Consider the following 15,352-nt stretch of genomic DNA (forward strand, 5'->3'; position numbering starts at 1 on the left):
CTCATGCTCTCCTGTTGGAGCTTCTGGTGTTTGTATGAGTAAATAAATGTTCGTTGGGCCAGAGAGGAAGTGAGAGTGACTCTGTAGCCCAGTGGTTAAGGTGCACACTTTTTGGGCTGTGCAGTTATCATCTGTTGAACAAACTGCTTTCCCTCATGTAGGACGACAGAGTTAAACTTTGATTTCTGTTCACAACGTCTTATAAAAAAATTCTCCTAGCTACAGAGAACATAAGCTATCTGGAAACAAAATTATGCACAGACCTTCTAACTTGGCCTACGTGCTGATGCCCCAGAGATTTTTCTCCTATGCTATTAGTTACTTTGCTATTTCCATCAGCAAATTACTGTTCATGCTCAACTTAGGGGAAAAAACAGCGAGATTCAACTACCTTCCTCTAAGGATTCTGATGGAAGCTCAGTTTATGTATGAGATTTTTGGAGGGCTACAGATGAATGAACATGATTGTGTGGTGAATGAGCATAAGAATACCTAAACATCTAAACTAATTAGATCAAACGACTGTTTACTAAATGTAAACAAAATGGAGTTTGGATTTTAAAAGTTGGTTTAAAATCCTTTGTTCTTAAAACTGAAAACTCAGCATCTTTGTAAAACTATGTGCAGGCACTGTGTGTGAGTTTTTTAAATCTTTCTTTTTATCTTTTCTTTCTTTTTAAATCTTTTTCTTTCTGTTTAGCTTTAACTTTTTAAAAATTTAAATTGTCCACAGCAACATTCAAGATAAATGCACTATCAGGCTTAGAAATTTTCTTATTTTTGTAAACATTAAGACCCAGAGAACAAAATAAGGGCTATAGTGTGGATTAAGTGAAATATCTCAAGGCTGTACTCTTCTGATAACTGAACCTGAAGTGACCTTTTTCAGACACAATTACAGAGCTGTATGTTTTTCCTTTAATTTCATCAGGGGTTTAATTAGTATACAAATAAAACTTCCCTTATCTTCCTTTCTACCTAATTGGCTTGTCTTAGCTTATATATGAAATATGTGAAAGTGGGCTGTAATTAGGGTGACCGTGTTAACCTTTTTTTCTCAAATGTACTGTTGCTTAAAGGCCTCAAGGCCTAGAAACAGTGCTTTGGATTATTGCTTTGCAATCACTATGGCTGTCCCTTAGGTTTTCTCATGAGCAGAAGGGCTTTGGGTGCTGCAGGTTCCCACTGCTTAACGGGATCTTCATTCTTCTCCCAACTAAATGTTTATTGATTATCTCACTGTTCCACACTCAGCCTCCAACAACTTAATATCAGGTGACAGTCAGGAGAGTTCTCCAAGTAATTAGAGTTGAGCATTGGGGGAACAATTAGGAGCAGAGTTATTAAACTTGATTTATCCTATTCTCTCCTGAACAGTTTCTTGGATATCTGAACATCACGCTTTCACAATCTACCCTGGCTGAGAAATTAGTGGCTAACCTGCTGCTTATCATTGTTGCCATGCTGCCTTGAGGCACACCCTCTTGGTTTCCGTCACTCAGCCAGAAATATTAGAGTCCATAAAGTTTATCAAGGGTTTTAATTAGATCAATCTGAAGTAAGGGAAAGAAAGCTTAGCAGCCCTTCATTTAAAGCAGTATACACTGTGTTCAGACAATTTAAAGGCTTGACTTTAACCCACAATGGCAAGGAATTTAAAATAGAAAGCCAAAACTTTGGTCTTTAAATCACCTATTGCACCTGAACATGCCAGCTTTTGTGGCAAATAAAACTGCTGAATGTTTGAAGACCTCTGCAGATTGTTCCCCGATGTTTGAAATAATAAAGCAGTGGTGCATTAAGAACTTTGATTTCGCCATGTCATACTTTTGCATTATCACCAGCTAGTAAAAGTTGTCCGTGATAGTAACACTTCGCACAGGTCGGGACTATCTGCCCATTTGTCCCTCTGATAGTCCCTTCTGAGTGCACCTCTGGAGCCGTCACCTCTACCAGGTAGAATCCTACCCTTTAGATTGGGTTCCAGGTTCCAGTACCCTGTGTACCAACTATGATTGCTCAGGAGGTTTGACTGGATTCTGTTTCCTGTAGTTCTCCCTTTGGGAACTGTGACCAGAACTGAATATGTTTACTCTAAACAGCCTTTTTAAAGCAAAATATTGTTTAATCTTAAGCATAGTAGCACAGCATAACAAGACAGGAGGATTTTTAAAATAATTAAGCAGTCTATATGCATATATCGTTACCTAAAGTCTGAATTCTATCTTACTGAAACACCCCAACCTCTGAAGTCAGGGGGAGGGGATCAGAGTGCTCCCCAACAGTGTTGTTCTCTCCTTCTCCTTTAACCATCTAACATTGTCACAAAAAGTCTGTGTCGGGAAAACCTCTGAGGCTTTTGATCTTTCTCATCACCTCCTCACAGGGGTTGAGCCTTCCCAGGAAAAACATGCCTGTAGGTGGCTGAGGGTATGTCTACACTGGAAAGAAAAATCTGTAGCACCAAGTCGCAGTCATTGCATCTGATGAAGTGGGTCTTTGTCCACAAAAGCTTGTGTGCCAAAAAATCTGTTAATCTGGAAGGTGGCACAGGACTTCTCGTTTTTGCAGATACATATTAACCCGGCTACCCCTCTGATACAAGTCTGAGTCAAGTTGGTCTCAAACTACTGGGCTAAAAATAGCACTGTAGACATTCCCACTTGGGCTGGAGCTGGCACTCTGAATCGCAGTGAGACTATTGCTACTCCTATAAAGAATTCCATGGGACTCTTAATAACCCCAAGTAATATGAGCTTGCAGTCTATCTATATCTTACATAAAAGAGGGGTTTTCTGGTATTGCAGTCTGTTTTGGCTCAGTGCTAAAACATTCGCTTGGTAGTACTAACTTGAGAGAAGGTTTCACAAAACAGTGGAGCAGGATTCTACAGTAGGCATTGGCTAAATTCAACTGATTTCATGTGACATTTTAGTTATAAATGCTGACTTTTATTTCTTTTCCGGATGGATATTATTTCAATATAGTTCTTATGCTGTAATATCCTTTGTTTGGGGCCATTGTGTCTGGCTGTATATAAGCTGCGTCTACACGTGCACGCTACTTCGAAGTAGCGGCACTAACTTCGAAATAGCGCCCGTCACGTCTACACGCGTCGGGCGCTATTTCGAAGTTGAAATCGACGTTAGGCGGCGAGACGTCGAAGTCGCTAACCCCATGAGCGGATGGGAATAGCGCCCTACTTCGACGTTCAACATCGAAGTAGGGACGTGTAGACGATCCGCGTCCCGCAACATCGAAATAGCGGGGTCCTCCATGGCGGCCATCAGCTAGGGGGTTGAGAGATACTCTCTCTCCAGCCCTTGCGGGGCTCTGTGGTCACCGTGGGCAGCAGCCCTTAGCCCAGGGCTTCTGGCTGCTGCTGCTGCAGCTGGGGGTCCGTGCTGCATATACAGGGTCTGCAACTAGTTGTTGGCTCTGTGTATCTTGCACTGTTTAATGAAAGTGTGTCTGGGAGGGGCCCTTTAAGGGAGCGACTTGCTGTTGAGTCCGCCCCGTGACCCTGTCTGCAGCTGTGCCTGGCTCCCTTATTTCGATGTGTGCTACTTTGGCGTGTAGACGTTCCCTCGCTGTGCCTATTTCGATGTTGGGCTGAGCAACGTCGAAGTTGAACATCGACGTTGCCAGCCCTGGAGGACGTGTAGACGTTATTCATCGAAATAGCCTATTTCGATGTCGCAACATCGAAATAAGCTATTTCGAAGTTGGGTGCACGTGTAGACGTAGCCTTAGAAAGATAAAAGTTCTATTGACTTTCATCAAGCCTGAAGTGTCTTTAGATTGGTTATATTCTCAGTGCTCTGTAAATGTTTACCAGGCTTTTATGTATACTTTTCTTAATATACATAGTATGGTGTGAATGCATGTTTGTGGCACTCCATATTCCGCTTCCTTCAAAAGTGGATATAGAATATAAGCTGCACAGAACATTCTTAATACGAAGTTACAAAATATACTCAGAATCCCTCTTGAAAAGTATGCAAGGTGTGGATAATTATTATCAAATGTTTAATTAAAATTATATTTGAAAGATAAATATTCTACAAATATAGTAACAATTTTTTTAAAAGCTTTCTAACTCAGCTGATACAACAAACATAATGCTGCTTTTTTAAAAAAATTATTTATTTATTTCAAAGGGAATTAGTCCTCAATGGAGGCAAAAGATGTAAAACATTTCTTTTTTTAATTAACTGATTATGTTTCAGAAATTCAAAAATACAACTACTAGAACAATGCATTAGTCCTAATTTTTACTGGGAGGACTACATTTCTAACTTGAAGATCAAACAGTTTAACTAAGCGCATTTTCTTTTCTGGGAGAAAGCAGAATCTTACTATTTACAGGCATGAGAAGACCTAGGTTCTGTTCCCAGCTTTGCCACAGATTTTCTATTTCACTTTTTGCAAGAACTTTAACCTCTCTGATACTCTGCTTCCCATTTGTAAGGTGGAAGTTGTCTACTTTTCAGCATGTTTGGGGCCTGATTGTCAGAGGGGCTAAGTGTCCGGTGTTCCTACTGACTTCAGCTGGAATTGTAGGTACTCAGTGATTCTGAAAAGCGATTTCTAGAACATTAAATCATCAGACAACAATAACTACAGAAATGTAATTTACTATACAAACATTAAGACTCCTGGCTATAGATTGGAGAACATATCCCCTAAATTTGCAAAGCCAGCATGTAAGGACTTAGCACTGCAACTGCACAGATAAATTCCACTGTAAAAACACAGAAACAATATAATGTATTGTCAAAATGTAAATATGTTACTGTCACTTCTGGATGTAGCACTAAAGATCCCTCCTGACAAAAGGAAGAAGGAAAATTGGAGCAGGGAATTGGAAGATGTTATGATCACTCTATTACATTACAGCAGAAATAGTGGAAAAAATCTTTATCGTAGTTTTTCTAGTCAGGTTTCTTATTGTTCAGCTAACTGTGCTATTTGACATCTATTGAATTAATTTGAATTTATTTTAAACACTAAGCTTTAAAGCTAAGTAAGAGATTGTTGGGTATACATTAGGGAACAGAAACATGCAAAATATGTTGGAGATCAGAAAAGTAATAAAGTAGTTGATGTACTATAAGGTGATGTGTTAGACATAACTTGCAGGGTATTTAACATTGATTTTGCATACTAGAAAAACTGGTGGGTGGCTTTTTATTTTTGTTAGTCTCTCTTCTTTTTTGATTTCTGTAAGGTATGTAATATTGCTGAATATTTAAAGGAGAATGACTTTCCATTTTTCTTTTATCTGTAAATTACATTATTATGGAATAGTTTTACTTAATATTTACTTTGGGTTTTTTAAAAAATCTCACATAGTGATATTGTCAGATGCTCAAAATAAGGTGTTTAATGCTTCTAGCATCTGTCTTTGATTCAGCGGATTGTTTTATCTATTTATAAAACATTTATAAATGTATGATACATTTAAAGATAGATTTCTATAGCGTTGGTAAATTAATAATACTTTTGGTAGAAAATTTGTAAAAGCTTGTGTTTGTAATGGCCGAAATCTACTTCACAGTCAGTCTGTATTCCTCATTGTTTAATAGCCTATGGCATAAATTGAAGTTAATTATCAGGGCTGACAAGTAACTCTGCTTTTTGTCTGCTGGCAGAGTCTCTCCGAGGCAAAGATGGAGCTGAGAAGAAAAGATCAATCTCTGCGTCAGCTCAATAGACATCTTACCCAGCTGGAGCAGGACAAGCGTCGACTGGAAGAGAGCATCCATGATGCAGAGAGTGCCCTCCGCATGGCAGCAAAGTGAGCACAGGGACCTTAGGGAGATCACTTAAAACAGACAAAAGATCAATTCTTACTTTCATGCACAGGGCTTTAGCCCTGGATAATGCAGTGATAGAAAACAAAAGTACAGCTCTCTCTCTCTTTGAAATTCAGTGATATGTCCTCTAAGAAGAAAACTTAGTTCAGTCTACTAAGTGTATATTTTATATAACAGTCTCAGACAAGTGTTCCACTATCTGTGTTCTATAACAGCCCAAGTATATTTATTTGCCTGTTACAAGTTGGAGAACATAATGTCTTTTTCAAGTAATTTTCCTGAGAATGTCCCACTTCAGTGCATGTGTATGCCTGCACCTTTGATGAGAGATTTTCACTAGCAGTGTCTGATTGGCCTATGAATGTGTTCTATGCATCCTCGTGCCCATAGCAAAGGCTCCTCAGTTCCTTCTCAGCTGCTTTTCACCTGAAATAAAGCATTAAGCATGCTTATTTACTCAAGTTTAGTTTCTGGTATAGTTAGTGTTTATTTAATTTATCAGTAGTTTGTTCGGGGGCTATTATCTTCCTTCTTGGTCATTTTTCCATGATTGAGGAGTTGTTCTAGGCTTCTGTTTTGGGTTGTGCCAGTCTGCTGAGGCTTAGAGATATCTTTCTCGTTCAGAAGCCATACCTGTCAAGGTTGGATGTTCTCAGTACCTCCAGTGTTTAGGAGACACTGATGTCCTTAGCATGTGTAAGATCTGTACTTCTCTCAAAAGCGGATCTTGAAAAAAACAGGAGATCAAATTCTCATTACTAATGATGAAGCAAACCCTAAGGCTGACTCCTGACCATCTGTAAACAAGCCCTTGAGTTCTGTTAATGCCATGTTTGTGTCAAGATCCCAATCACCAAGAGCCTTAAAAGATACAGGCACTGAGACCAGGTCTACACTAGACATTAAAGTCGATTGTAGAGATGCAGTTCAAGCTGCGGAAATTGCATAGCTAAAATAGACTTATCTACAGTCGACTTACCTGACCATCTTCACAGAGGGTGGTCAATGGGAGAAACTTTCCTGTTGACCTCCCTTACTCCTCGTGATATTGAAAAATACTGCTGACCCCAGGTAGTCCAATTTTATGTTTTCCTACCAGGCACGTGAAATCAAACCCTGGAAGATCGACCCTAACTGGGTTGATCTTCTGCATAATGTAGGCATACCCTGAGTCAGAAGAAGGCTCAAGATAGTTCCAGTGAGGGTCTTGAGTGGCTCCAACACTGAAGTGTCTTCTATCACCCATACTCCTATATCCCTGGTACCTGTACTATCATCTGTTTTCTCTGCATTGATGCCAACAGACTCGGACCCTGGACATTCTCATAATGAGCAATCTATATGTATGGCATTGATGCTGAAGCTGGCCCTCCCAGGATTGCCCTAAATCCAGCCCATGTACTCCAAGTACTTCAGTCGTTCAGGTACACAAAAGACCTCCTTATCGCCAGTGAGCCAGAGTCCTCATTTGGGGGTTAAAAGTCCAGGAGGAATCTCAGAATACTTAGGCTATGTATTCACTACCCCGATGGTCAATCTTCCGGGGTTCGATTTCATGCACCTGGTAGGAACGTGCAAAATTGACCTATCAGGGCTCAGCAGTTGTCCCTGTACTCTTCTTGTCTCACAAGGAGTAAGGGAGGTTGATGGAAAAAATGCTCCTGTAGACCTTCTTAGAATCATAGAACAATAGAGCTGGAAGAGACCTAAAAAAAGCCATCGAGTCCAGCCCCCTGCTCTATGCAGGACCAAACGCATTAGATCAGCCCAGCCAGGGCTTTGTTGAGCCGAGACTTAAACGCCTCCAGGGATGGAGACTCCACTACTTCCCTGGGTAGACCATTCCAATGCTTCACCTCCCTCCTAGTGAAAAAGTTTTTCCTTATGTTCTTCAGTGAGGGCACCCAAGTAAGTCAATTGCATATATGTCGATTCTAGCAATTGCCATAGCTAGAATTGCGAATCTGCAATTCATTTACTTTCCCTAGTGTAGATATCAGTTGTGCTACTTTCTGGATTGTTTAAAAATGTTTATGGTATGAAATTGTTGATAAGATATTGGGATTGGCAGAAAATTAGCCTGGCTTTACTAAAGTCTCTGGTTTATTAAGGCTTTGTTTTCTTTCTTTTAATAGAGATAAAGAATTAATTGCCAGTCATATGAAATCTGTGGAAGCCACCCTACAGATGGTGATGTATTTATAGCTTTCATCTCAATTACATTTGTATTTCAAGACTTACAAGCTTTTGGAATTGCTTATTTTCAGGAAGGGTGATGGTGGGAGTGGTTAAAATCGTACAAAGACTTATTCATAAATTTTAATTAGTGTATCAAAATATTTCCCCCTTCTACTTCTTTCATCTCTAGGACACATTCAGATAAGCAAGCCAAATATTATAAAACTGTTCTAGGCAGGTATGCTCCTTTTATTTTTAATAGGAAAGTTGTTACAAACCCTTCCTCTGCAGTACTCTCTGTGCTTGCAAAAGTAAATTAGATGTTACTGACCATCCTGAGCTATTTGTAATTGCTCTTGAATTATTTCTGTATTCACTGAATTGGACAGAGTTCATTCAATAAGGTCCCAAATTAAGCAGTCACGAACTATTTGACTTCCCATACTGTGCTTTATCCTTGGTAATAATTAAATAGAGTTAGAACAAAGGATAAACTCAGAAAGAACAATCTAAAATATCACAGTGATTTAAAACCATTTGTAATTGAATAGTGATCTAAACTTGACCCTTTGGCTTGTATTATTTTGCTGCATTACAGTGTCATCTTGAATACCAGCAAGAATGAATATACTAAATATATGTCATTTTTTAAAATTACTAATCCATTGATATTTTATGTGGGTTTTTTCCCTTATGGCTTCAGTGGAAATCAGATATAGTTCTTCTGAGTTATCATGTTAATTTTCCTCATGCCAAATTGAAACCCCAAGCCGCAAAGTATAAATATTTTTTAAATTTATTTTTATAGCAACCAGAATGTTCAAAAGCTTCTATTCACTTGTTTTCCAATGAAAATAAACCATTCTCTTCACAGAGAATTGCCTTTGTATATCCCCAGTCTTGGGAATCTAGGAAGCGTGCAGCATTCACCTATGCAACAGCTACATATCATCTACAGGGGCACAAATCTTTTTTTGATGTTTCAAATATGAAATCTGTGTTTCAGGCATCCTAGCTAGGTGTGGACCAGAGGCCATTAATGGTGAATTAAGCATGGTTCAGGCATCATAAATGTTCAGTATTCAGGGTCCAAATTGTCCCTAATACATTACTCACAAGGGTTGAACTGATAGGTCTGATTTCTGGGTGAGTTAGCCTCTTTTTCTCAAATTGGGACTCTCAAATGTTCTGTGGGCACTAATTGAACTTATGCCCAGTTATACACACCAAGACTAGCAAGAGACTTTGCCGTGCTCCTGGCCATGGAAGAGGGTGGCTTGGCCCTGGGCTCTCTGGAAGGAGTGGAGCCTTGGGTGGAAGGAGCAGGGCTGGGGCCGGCCAGTCCTCGATGCTAGCCAATCAACACATGAAGTGGTCTGGAACCTTGGGCTGTTTTTAATCACTGGGCCCTGGGACAACTGTGCCCTCTGTCTCCCCTGCCCACATCAGTGTCTCTAATACACACACATCCCTATGTTAAGAGGATATTATTATGCTTGAAAAATCAAACACTAAAAAATTAACAAATAACAGAATTAAGGTAGTTCATTTTGGGCCCCTTGTGTGTAACCATTGTGACTCAGTCTTTGTTTGTATATTGTCATCACATTATTTTTGACAGGATTTCTTCCTCTAACAGTATGAAGAATGGAGGTGCTTACTTAATAAGCAGCTATTCAATATTTTGCATTATTCTTCTTGTTCATTGAGTGGCCCCATGTTTTATTTTCTGTCCCTGTTCCGAAGATAGAATTATAAATCCTCCTACAACTCGAATTTAACTTCAGTTGATTGTTGTAAATTTTAAAGTACCTAAGTGAAATGTACATTATTGTAATCCAATTTTCCATACTTTACACCAAGCATTCACTCTTCTCTTATTTTCTTGTTTTTCAGCTTCCTTCAAATAAGCACGTCTCCTCCTTAATTTTAGCAGTTTGTAAATGGCTTTTGTTTCTCCCCCTTACTAATCTGTCTTTCTTGATCGTTGTTCCTAAAGATCAGTTGTGCAGGACATACAGGTGTTAGCACAGCTGGTTTGCTGATGACAGCTCTGTCCATATAGCTGTCTAGTGTGTCATCATTCATATTGTTCAGTGTCATTCTGACCTAGCCAAGCTAAAAATGGTACTCCAGCTCAAGAGGGATTTAAAAACCTTCACAAACTAAAGATAAGACATTGCAGAATGTCATATCCATGTGCTTAACTGTTTTCGGTTTAGACTTATCTAAATAATCAATTCCAGAGTTCAACTGTCTTAATTCTTTTGAAAATCTGAAGATTTTTATGTAGTTTGCGTTAAGTAAGGAAATATTCTTCTGTGGAGGACTGTGAAATTAGTTAATGCATTAGCCACTATTTTCTCCAGACATGGGTTCATTTTCAGCCCAAGGTCATAGAAATCTGTTCATAGGGGACATATTATAGTACACAGCCCACAACTACAGCATAGCTTTGGCACAATGGTTAGTGTTTTGCAAAAGAAGGTCTGGATCGTATTAACATCTTACTCAACTGAGCATGATTATTTGTAGGCTAGTGTACGCTGTAATTGTAGTTAAGCACAGGATTGTGCGCTTTGACAATTAGTTTTATGACTTCGCCTAGCTTTTAAAAAAATCCATCAATTTTATATAAGGCAGGTCTCATCACGTAACTCCTGTTTATACAGCAATTTTTGTTGTTTAAATAATAATTTGAAAGATTTGCTTTAATAATGTGTGTATTTATGTGTTTGGAAGAGGAGTAGTTTGTGCATGGGAATAACATGAACAGGAGCCTCATAGTTGGCCTAATAAACAGCAATTCTTAACAGGTTTTCAGTTAAGAAGTTAGTTTTTTGTTTCAGATGTTAGTTTAGAAGTTATGGTGTTATTTTAACGTATGGAAGATCACTTTTATAAAATTAAAATTCTATAATTCTCTAAGTATTGCCAGGGATGTGCATGTGCCTTCTGCACCACGTCAAAAATCTTCAGAAACCTCCCTCTCTTGGGTCTTTGTGCATATACCTTTGATGAGAGATTATTTAGGGAGTTGTGCACCCAATACCAGAATGATAATAAATAACCAAATAACTGTAGCAGTGAAATCAGAAGTGCCTTTGTCTTTCTCCCTATTGCATGGCACCATCTCAAGAAGTTAGGATTGCTTGCATTTTAGTGTACTTTCTTTATTTAATTAGGCTCCGTGCCACAGCGTAGCTTTTCTGGTTCCATTCCCAATACTGGTTCCAATCTGATTTGCTCCCTTTACCTTTAGTTTATCTTGTAGTTTTGTTTCGGTTCCTTGATGATGACTTAACTCACTCAAGATTTAAAAAGTGTGGGCCTGTCATAGGCAGACCCAGCTGATGTCTCAGCACCAAAAACTACCTTATCAGCCTGTGCACACAGAGTTGAAGGATGTTGCTCTGACCTGTCATAAGGTCTGATCTGAGAACTTCATTGAAGAAGCAAATGAAAAAAGGGTGTTGCTGACTTCCTGGGCTTGGAAGATCTGAAGGCTGTATGGCATCAAAGAAAGAGGGCTCAAGTACAGGTTGAACCTTTCTAATCCAGAACTCGGTCACCAGCGAAATCTATAGTCCAGCGTGATTTTAGTTGGCTGCAAGACTACTTACCATGGGTGTGACCACGTATCCTGCAGTCCTATAAAATTTGTTTAAAACCACCAGTCCTGTCTCTCAGTGTTCTGTGCTGTTATTTAGTTATCATTTACCCCTAAATGTCTTTAAGAGCCCAGTAAGCAATGGAAGTGTTGGTAATGCTGCTAGACTATATTGGCTTCCCATGGTCCAGCAAATTCTCTTGTCCGGCACTAGTCAGGTCCCAGGGGTGCTAAATTAGGGAGGTACAACCTGTATTTTTTCCTATTATCATTCAGCTGTGAAGAATCACAGTAGGCATGGATTCAGGCCCCAAATGAGCCTGGAAGTGTGTGCAGCAGCAGTAAGGAGATCTGCTAAGGATTCCCTTTCACAGGCAGTTCTATGCTCCCCACCCTAGTGGAGGGCTACACCATAGAAGGGACAGTGCTTTGTTAGCTTGTGAGCTTACCCAACACAGAATTGTCTAACTACTAGCTCAGGGTAGAGTAGATCTAGGCTGCGACTACACAGCCCTCTGCCTTCTGGAAGAGGCATGGTAATGAGCAAAGCAATATTCAAATGAGGCATGGATTTAAATATCTCACACCTCATTTGCAAGTCCCATGAGATTTTGCTTACAGAAGAGCCCCTTCCAGAAGCTACAGAGCCCACATAGATGGGACCCTTCTGGAAGGAATTCCCCCTTCCAAAAGCCCCCTTATTCCTCAAGCATTTCAGGCCCTGTGTACATGGTTCTGTAGCTTCCGGAAGGGGCTGTTCCGGAAGTGAAATCTCACAGGACTATGCAAATGAGGCATGAGATATTTAAATCTGCACCTCATTTGAATATTCCCCTTTGCTCATTATCTTGCCCCTTCTGGAAGGGAGGAGGCTGTGTAGACACAGCCCTAGAGCTGTTGTGGCCTCCCACAGCAATCCAAATTGCATATTTGTTGAAAGATGTGATAAGGCACATTTGGAACTTATGTAGATTCAAACAGAGGAGTTTCATAGGATCATATAAAATTAGGATTGGAAGAGACCTCAGGAGGTCATCTAGTCTAATCCCCTTCTAAAAGCAGGACCAATGCCAACTAAATCATTCCAGACAGGGCTTTTTCAAGTCTCACCTTAAAAACCTCCAAAGATGGAGATTCCACCAGCTCCCTTGGCAACTCATTCCAATCCTTCACCAACCTCCTAGTGAAATAATTTTTCCTAATACCCAACCTAGATATCCCCCACTGCATCTTGAGACAGTTGTTCCTTGTTCCATCATCTGCCATCACTGAGAATAGCCTGCCTCCATCCTCTTTGGAACCCCTCCTCAGATAGTTAAAGGCTGCTATCTCTTTCTTCTCTTCTGCAGACTAAATAAGACCAATTTCCTTAGCCTCTCCTCTTATGTCATGCACTTCAGTCTTCTGACCCTTTTTGTTGCCCTCCACTTGGTTCTCCAATTTCTCCACTTCCTTTTGCAGGAACACCGGTCCTGGAACTTTTCCTTGCAACAAAGCCCGCTGCGAGCTTTGTCCACATATCTTTTCTGGCGATACCATCACTGGACCTAACCAGGTTATTCACAGAATCACGGGCACATTCTCATGTTCCTCAACTAACATCATATATGCCATCATGTGCCAACAATGCCCAGCTGCTTTGTATATTGGACAGACTTCAAACTCCCTTAGACAAAGAGTTAATGGTCACAAAACAGACATAAAAACACTCCTGATCCACAAACCTGTTAGCCAGCATTTTAATGGAGTGGGCCATTCTGTTAATGATTTAAGAGTCTGCGTGTTACTGAAGAAGAATTTTCACAACACTCTTGAAAGAGAGACTGCTGAACTCTCTTTTATATTCAAATTCGACACATTAACACGTGGTTTGAACCAGGATGGGAATTTTCTGAGTCACTATAGGGGCTCATTTGAATACTTGGCTTAATCTAATTCTTCACTCCCCCCACTCCCCCCTTCTGCCCCTCTACTCTCTGATTTGCTCACCTTGATCATTTTTTTCTGATTTGTCCACCTTCATTACTATTTTTGGTTCTCTATGCCTTACATATTGAGTCTGTTCTGGTCTGGCTATGGTCTGAAGAAGTGGGTCTGTCCCACGAAAGCTCACCTAATAAATTATTTTGTTAGTCTTTAAAGTGCTACTTGACTGCTTTTTTGTTTTAACCCTAATTAATTGTTTGTCTATGGGTGTTTTTTTTACCCCATCTGTTTTGTGCAAGTTACCCATCTCTTGCATCTTTGGCATCTCCAAGGCACAGATTATCCTTCAAGGTGAGATTAATTTCTCAAGGTCAGTGTCACTCCTATCAGGGTTAAAGTGCAAGGGTCATTTTCAGGGCTGTCCCGGAAGGGGCTTTTTTTTATATATAGACTATTTTAGGGCATTTTGGATATCCCCTGTACCAATGGGTTCAGTGTGCTCTATGGACAGATGATACTTGTGAATTCTTTGCCTGACCCTTGTGAGGTTGAAAGGAATAGTTTTAAGTTGTTGGATGCTACGTAATTATTTTGTGAAAGGCCCTAAAAATATTTAGTTTGGATAAACAAGAAATGGTAGGCCAGCTCTTACTAATTGTTTCTCTTACTGCAAACTGGAAGTGTGACTTCCTGCTACTTTGGATTTTACATGCCTTTGGGGATATCATGATCAAGACGAAGCATAAATAATCACAATTAGTTATGCTGGCTATTTCACTATTAAAGGAAAGAAAAGAAAACATGAAACAGCTCAAATAAGAAACTTGTAACTTCTATTACAATCTATTCTGTCTGCCTCTCTGTGGAGAACTTTTAACAGAAATTATACTCATGAGCAGGAGAACCTCTGACATGTGCTTTCTTCTTAGTAAATTAAGACCTACATATATTGTTTCCACATTACTGTGAATGTCAAATGTAATGTTCATATAATCTTAACTCTGTCCACCTATCCATATGCAACATTCTCTTCAACTTCACGATCACTTGCTGTTTCTCAAATAATACATCTATAGATATATTCAACCTTAAGTATATGCATAGACTCTTCTACTACTATATGCATGCTAACTACACATTCAAGTCAGTTATAAACAAAACACACAATGAATAAAGCAAGGGCTCCATATATGATGCAGTATCCACAGCAAATCAAGTAGGCTTATCCCACACAATGTGCACTTCATTCAGTTCACACTTTTGGAGGTACGGGCATTCCCCAGGCAGCTAAATTGATCACATGGTTGTGAATTCTGTGCTTAAGTTTGAGATGTGTTTTTTATTTTAAATGTCATGTGCTATTTCATAAAGTGTCGATAAATGTTTCTGTTAATTATATATTGTGTACAGAATACATGATGTTGTTGTATAACTTTTTTTCTTGGCACCGATTTGCAATGACCTGCACAGCTCTCATTGTTTTTAACTACTGAATGACATGATCATCTGACAGCTAAGATCTTTATATTAGGCCATATTATGATTTTCTTCCCTTGATTTGTAAGTATCCTGTACAGTAGACCCCCGACTTACAAGGAGGTTGTGTTCTTGTGCAACCCCTCATAAGCCAAATTTTGCATAACTGGTGGGAGCCAGGAAACTGACCAGCGCAGCAGCACTGGTCAGTTTTCTGTCCCCTGTGAGTGATGGGCAGCTGAGAGCCTGGCTCTGGGCTGCTCACAGTAGAGTTTCCCAGCTCCTGTCACTGGCAGCAGCCAAGAGTCAGGCTGCTGGCCCTGAGAGGAGTGGGAAAACGGAC

At 39.7% G+C, this 15,352-nt stretch overlaps 1 protein-coding gene across 3 annotated transcripts in view; it reads left to right on the top strand.

Moving 5' to 3' along the window:
- The window catches only part of CCDC171 (coiled-coil domain containing 171), a 247,266-nt gene that overhangs the window by 129,760 nt on the left and 102,154 nt on the right, over positions 1-15,352 (top strand). For all 3 annotated transcript variants that reach the window (XM_074994928.1, XM_074994930.1, XM_074994929.1), the window contains 2 exons: positions 5,655-5,800; positions 7,955-8,009. In XM_074994928.1, the coding sequence (XP_074851029.1) occupies positions 5,655-5,800; positions 7,955-8,009 (201 nt within the window). The remainder of the gene's footprint in view (positions 1-5,654; positions 5,801-7,954; positions 8,010-15,352) is intronic.

The sequence above is a fragment of the Carettochelys insculpta genome, chromosome 5, assembly GCF_033958435.1.
Source record: "Carettochelys insculpta isolate YL-2023 chromosome 5, ASM3395843v1, whole genome shotgun sequence".
In the NCBI taxonomy this organism is placed as follows: domain Eukaryota; kingdom Metazoa; phylum Chordata; order Testudines; family Carettochelyidae; genus Carettochelys; species Carettochelys insculpta.